Source organism: Neolamprologus brichardi, chromosome 5 (genome assembly GCF_056152115.1).
Source record: "Neolamprologus brichardi isolate AB-2024 chromosome 5, ASM5615211v1, whole genome shotgun sequence".
Taxonomy (NCBI): Eukaryota; Metazoa; Chordata; class Actinopteri; order Cichliformes; family Cichlidae; genus Neolamprologus; species Neolamprologus brichardi.
The window spans coordinates 3,005,823-3,012,046 of record NC_142108.1 but is presented as its reverse complement, the minus strand read 5'-3'; the positions used below and the strand labels follow the sequence as shown (position 1 = coordinate 3,012,046).

The 6,224-nt window shown below is 43.1% G+C and overlaps 1 protein-coding gene across 3 annotated transcripts in view; it reads right to left on the bottom strand.

The window, feature by feature from the left end:
* Nucleotides 1-2,518: 2,518 nt before the first annotated feature.
* The window catches only part of klhdc8a (kelch domain containing 8A), a 70,291-nt gene continuing 66,585 nt past the window's right edge, over nucleotides 2,519-6,224 (bottom strand). For 2 of the 3 annotated variants that reach the window (XR_015719071.1, XR_015719070.1), the window contains 2 exons: nucleotides 5,227-5,348; nucleotides 2,519-4,000 (listed from right to left, as the gene is read on the bottom strand). Coding sequence is in view for 1 of the 3 variants with exons in the window: in XM_087841247.1 (XP_087697373.1) it covers nucleotides 3,947-4,000 (54 nt within the window). In the remaining 2 variants the exon portion in view is untranslated. The remainder of the gene's footprint in view (nucleotides 4,001-5,226; nucleotides 5,349-6,224) is intronic. The other variant, XM_087841247.1, reaches the window with a different exon arrangement.

Here is a 6,224-nt window from a genome sequence, read left to right as displayed (position 1 = left end):
TATAGACATTAATGGATTCTATCAGAGATAGAAGATTTAGAACTGAGCGCTGATAACAAGCTGGATGATCTCTCTGGTCTCTATCATATTGAGAATATCTCTGCAGTCTGTTACATTTTCATATGTATGGGGAATGACCCCCCCCAAGGTCATGTCGCATGGATATTTCTCCTCCTGGGACATGACGTCCACATATGGGGACATCACATTTTGAATTGTCAAGATAACAATACTCAGTTTTGCTCTTGCAAATATCTTTCAATTGAGCCATATTGCTCAAAGGGACACAATTGTTGTTTCTCATTTTGTTTTTGTACTCAGGAAAAATGCTGCTGTGTTCAGACACCAAATAAAAAGTTTTCCACATGATTACTCCACCGAAATAGCAAAGAGAAATTAAAAATGCATGAAAGAGTTTGGGTCTTAGGAGGCTAAGACACTTGATCTCCACTTGTTCCAGTGAGTGTTTGTGTACTTTGTGCGGTACAGGGTTTGGTACAGTATGTGGTTTAGTGTGGGGTGACAGTGTGTGTGGGGAGCCTGTTTCAACAGTCTCGCAGATTCTGGAGACCCCAGCCATATAGGCAATCTGCAGCTGCCTCCACTCACCTGGCTTCCTTCACGAAGGAGCCTGCTATCGCTACAGGTAGCGCCTTGGCCTCTTTGTGGGTGTTGCGGTGCCATCTTTGGCTCTCCGTCCCAGCTCCAGCTGGACGACCAGGACTTTCTGATGAGACTGTCTGTCGACTCTGCAGTCATGTTTGGCCCAGGGACAGCCCAACTCCTGCAACAGGCTCGAGACAGCCACGGTGTTGCACAAGAGATAACAAGTGGCCTGCTCAGGTGCTCTGCAATTAGAAGGGAGCCCAGGTCTTCCACACACCAGGTGGCTTATAAGGTTCCAGCATAGGGCTCTGGGGACCTCAAAGGTGGAGACCTTTTACAGACATAGTTCCTGCATGCACCAGAAACGGGGAGGCATGTGCAGCTGAGGCTCGGCTTTCCTCTGGCTGTTCCCTCTCTGCCAGGCAGCACAGGGTGGCTTGGTCTGCTCTGGGGATGTATCTCGCGCCGTGCTCATGACTCAGGGCATCCACCTGCAGTTTCCCTCTGCTGGGAGGCCAGGCCTATCCTCCAGCGCCCCCTACCTTGCCCCTGTCCTTGGGCAGGAGACAGTAGGGTGGATATCAGGAGGAGGATGCTGACTCTGGTCTCCACTTCCCTGACATGCCTAGGGCAAAGATGGGGAAAGTGGGTGTCTCACAGGCAATGGTGGATCAGAGGGTTGGCTGTAGGACCCTATCTATCCAGTGGCCCCCCTCTGGCTCCACATACTCTGGTTCGGCGTTCTGATGCTTTTGGCCGGGACATTGTGGGAGCTCCCAGTTCGGAAGGACATATTTGTCCCAGGCGAGCGGATCTTTGTCCTATCCCTTCCCCACAGGGCTCTGGCAGCTGCCTAGCCCCTGAGAGGATGAAATTCCATACCCAGGGCTGCCAGCCCATGTGCTGAAGCTGCAGGAGCCCCGTGCAGATCCTCCAGGGCTGCCTACTCCCTTCCTCAGGAGTGTTATATTCAGGTGCGTGGTCCACAAGTGGACGAAGAGACTACAGCGGATGCCATCCTGCAGTTCCTGCAGTCCCAGCCAGAGGCGGGCCGTGGCCTCGGTTTCCCCGTGGGACGTAGGCTAGGTCCTTGACGCCCTTCAGCACCCTCCTTTGAGCTGCTGGGGGGCACTGACCTGAAGTCGCTGTCCCTGGTAACAACCTTCTGCTGGCCATACTGTCTACCAGATGGATTAGGATCGCTGCAGGTGGTTTCCAGGCACCTGGTCTCCCTGCTGTCCCCTCCCACCTGTCCCAGTCAGTGAGCTTTGCTCGGCTCCCTTCACCAGGGGATAGCTCGGTGCCAGGCTTATGTCAGGCATCATACAGTGTTTATTTAGTCACATTGTCCCCAAACTAAGATAAGAGTTTTTTGTTGCTTTTTTTGTTTCTTGTGAACAGTCAAGATATCAGGTTTACCTTTTACTTTAACCTGAGTTCTAAATCTAAAACCTAACTGTATTTGAAGACAGGCAAAACAGACTCAACCAGACTTAATCTTGTTTGTCTGTGAGTTTTTAATTAGACTGATTATTTCCTTTGTTCCCTGATTGCCAAGACTTGGGAGAAATATTGGCAATCAACCAAAATGACATCCTCTGATTGGTCGGGGATAAAGCTAGGGTCGACACCTTACACTTCATATGCTAAAGATCTTCTTCACCACGAATCACCGTATCAGACTGTCTACTTCTTGACTGCTGCTGTCATTGTTAGTCCAGTGGTGCAAAAAACTTGACCTGAGTCTCATTAAATATAGTAAACAATATAATATATAACTGTATTTCATTATTTTAGTTACATAATCACAATTACCTATTTTATTACTTTTCACACAAACACATGGAAATATTCAAAGAGGCTCAACAGTAATTGGAATCATCATACAATAATAATAATAAAAAAACGCAGCTCCACCAAAACACAATAAATTTCAAGGCATTTCAATAGGGGTTATGGATATCTGCACTGTGGCTGTGCAGCAAACATATGCACGTCCACGTTATCAACAGTGTTTCTGGTCATTTTAACTGAACAAAAGTGAACTAGATTTCTTAACAGCAATTAAATATTTTTTTTAAATGTCAAGAGGCTATTAACATGTCTCTATGAACAAATGTTCCTCCGCTTGTGATGCAGCGGTAATGTGTTGTGTAGGCTCAGAATGATGTGTCACCACTGCCATCTTGTGGGGAAAAAGGTGTAATACAAACTTTTATTTCACTGAATATAACAATATGACATGTTTACACTATGGTGCGGCATGATCGGATGACAGATCATGATCACGGTGCAGACTGAGATAACATTTTGCAAAGGCTGAACTGTCATCACAATTAATATAAAAACTCCACAGATTAATCATCTGTCACAGAACATAAACCAAAGAGATGATTTTGTTGTGAGCTACAAGAACAGACAAACAAAAGTCAACCTAGAACATAACCTGAGTGAGACGACTACAATACTACTGCACTACACAACATTATAAAACGCAGAGAAAGTGTATTGCTGCAGGAATAAAACGTCTACAATCATCCCGTAAGTCCCACAGGATTCCTTCCTTTGCTTATAACAGCAATTCAGTAACTAGTTTAACCACAAAAAACACGGTTATTTAACACAAGTCTCATTTCATGGATGCAAAGTGTTACATTTGGCCACAAATGTGCACTATTACAGCACAGAGGAGTTTTATTACAGCATTCTAAGTGTAATTACTACAACACATTACACTAGAAATAATTGAAGGCAAAGCTCCCACTCAGTGTTGACTGATTCAGTGCAAATGTTGTTACTGAATATTTTATTAACCAAACACTCAACTGTTTCTAGATCATATTAAATTAGAGATAAGGATTGCAGTTGTGTCATTTAGCTAAATTAAAATCTACCCTTGCTCAATAGTCGGCAAGCTACACGTAAATCAAATGAATGCAGATATGAAACCGCTATATATGCAATATAAATACATCTTCCACGTATCTTCTGTCCACAGGAATAGACACGATAGCTACAAAATAGTTCCTTCCTCAAGTATGCACTACAGTGTACAATGTAGAAGTGTTGCATACATAAAGGTATCAAGAATCAGCTCGGTAAAAAGAAAGAGCCAGCTCCTCCATTGTGCATCTGTGTGCTGACATGTGGGGCTCAGTGCCAGTTACGCCCAGCAGGGGGCAGTCTTATCCGATACATTACACCAACAGCCAGACTTGCACACATTTCTCAGTGTTTGTGATGGTTCTTAAATATTGCACTACAGTCACAACGGGTGTTCGGGAAGGAGGAAGTGGAATCACGGCTCATCTGCGATCATCTGGGCGTCAGTCACTACAGGCTACAGATACTCTTCTTCTTTAATGTAGAGGATCTCGTGTGCCGAGCTGGGAACCTGAAAGAAAAGACTGGCCGTCAAAGGCTGAAGAGATGTCTCCATAGAAACTAAATCCAGATATATGAAATAAATTAAAATACACATTTGGTCCCTGACTTCAATGTAATAATTTACTTTTCTTCCCATTCTTAGTAAATATGTGAAGCATTTTGATGTAATATGATCTTTTTGGATGTGTCCAATATTGTCTGTCATGTGGATGAACCATTTGCACTCTCAGGTAATTGGTAGCTAAACAGAAACAATGTTTAGCTAAGGCTCAGCTTGCACTTACAAAACTGGGAAAAGAGACATTTTATACACAAAACCTCTCCAACAGTTTTACACAGTGCTCCATTTTTCTATGTACAGGCTGACTGTCTTAAACCACTCGAATCTGTCATCAATGACTGACAGCGTCTGGAAATGTGTGAATGAATTAATCTCTAGACTGGTCCAAAATTTCAACACAGCAATAAAACCCTCAGTGTTTAGTGCTAGTAGCTAAAAACAAAACACTATTAATGAAGAACAATAAACAAAAACTAGCTAAGATATGTGCTGCTGTTTTAGTTTTAGTGAGCTGAGTCAGCCAGTCTAAGGAGTATTTATTGCTTATTTCTGTGACTGTGTATGAAGCACTTGTGCTGTTGTGTTGTTTCATTGTCAATCTCTTCAACTATTAACTGAATTGGAAGCATACATTTAAATCTAAACCTTCAGTACGTAGAAGAGGACAGGACTTTACATGGACTTTACATAAATAAAGTCTTTTTGACTTTGACTGAAGCTCCTCATCAGATTTGGTGATACGTGGACTGTTGAAACAGTTGAAAGCATATATGATGCTGGCCTGAACTTTGTGTATGTGCTGCTACTGAAGCATCGCTCGTTCTTGCCAGCAGATGGTGCAGCTTGGACTGCAGGTATGAAACTGCTGATGATGTTGCTCTGCTGTTGTCGGCCTGCCTTCACTGACATAATGTGCCCCTTTTTCCATTTAGTGATGCTATGTTTATTAAATGTACTCTTCCCAGATCCTATCTCCTCCATCCAGGATTTAATCAAATGGTCAAAACTGATCAATGTCTTTAACTACCATGCCATTCTGAGTTTAACCTTTTCCGAGCGTAACCTGGAAACTGGGCATACATAGAAATAGATACGACTGTGTTGACTATAAATTTGTTATTGACTGCTACCTGACCCTCCTCCTCCTCCCTCACCTGAAATAAACTTACTACCTTCAGCGGACATGTCCGCTCCTCCTAGCCTGCTGGTAGCACGGTCCACTTCAGTGTTGACAGGCTATCACTCGTGAACTGGAGCTGCTTTTACAGAGCAGGTTACTGCTCAGGACCACAGACTGGTGACAAAGCAAGAGATGGACTTATTTTAAAGGTAAATAGTTAGAAGTAATACTCTGGCCTTTTTCCAGATCGGACTCAGCCTTCCGATGGGGCTGGCGGGAGCGTGACTGCGCATGCATGTCAGTCATTTTGCGTCGATCAGTGAGTGTATTACTTTATTTAACAGTTCTATGTGTCTCGCTGTCTTTTATACTTGGATACATCAAGAGTACAATTAAAAAACCTGGTTATTAAAAAGACTGTGTTGGTGGTTTTTGTTCTGCTAAAACATCTTTTAGTTCTTTCTCTACGCAGGAAAAACACTGCACTGCTGTTTAATTGGAAATAATTGGAAAAATGCTGAATACGGAATCTCACAATCTGCTCCACTGACAAATGGTTCCCATTAATGTGCAGTGTACATTTGCTTATTATCAGCTAATACAGTTTTCTTACTCATATTAACAGAGGTTGAATGATTTGGAGTCTACATATATTCTCAGAGAGATTATTTAAAACTGAAATAAACACTAGTGGAGTACGTGATGTAATATAACGCCTCTAAACTAAAACTACATTTAAATGCATGCTGCGCTTAATAGATTTGTGGTGTTTGAAAACGAAACCTTTTCCTTGTTAAATACAGAGTTAGGCCCCAGTCACACAGGCCTAGAGGTGGGTCAACCTTTTCACTACCGAGGATCCCGACCCCAAATGTGGACAAATCCTCCAATACCTCTGAGATGGTGACATCAGAGAAGAGGGGGAGGGAGGATGGAGCAGTGAAACAAAAATAAATGGACGTTAATTAATAGATGCATCATTCGAAGTAGAGTGTTTGGAGGGCAGCCCAGCTCCTGAAATTCAGATAAATGATCTGCAGTGAAAAATGT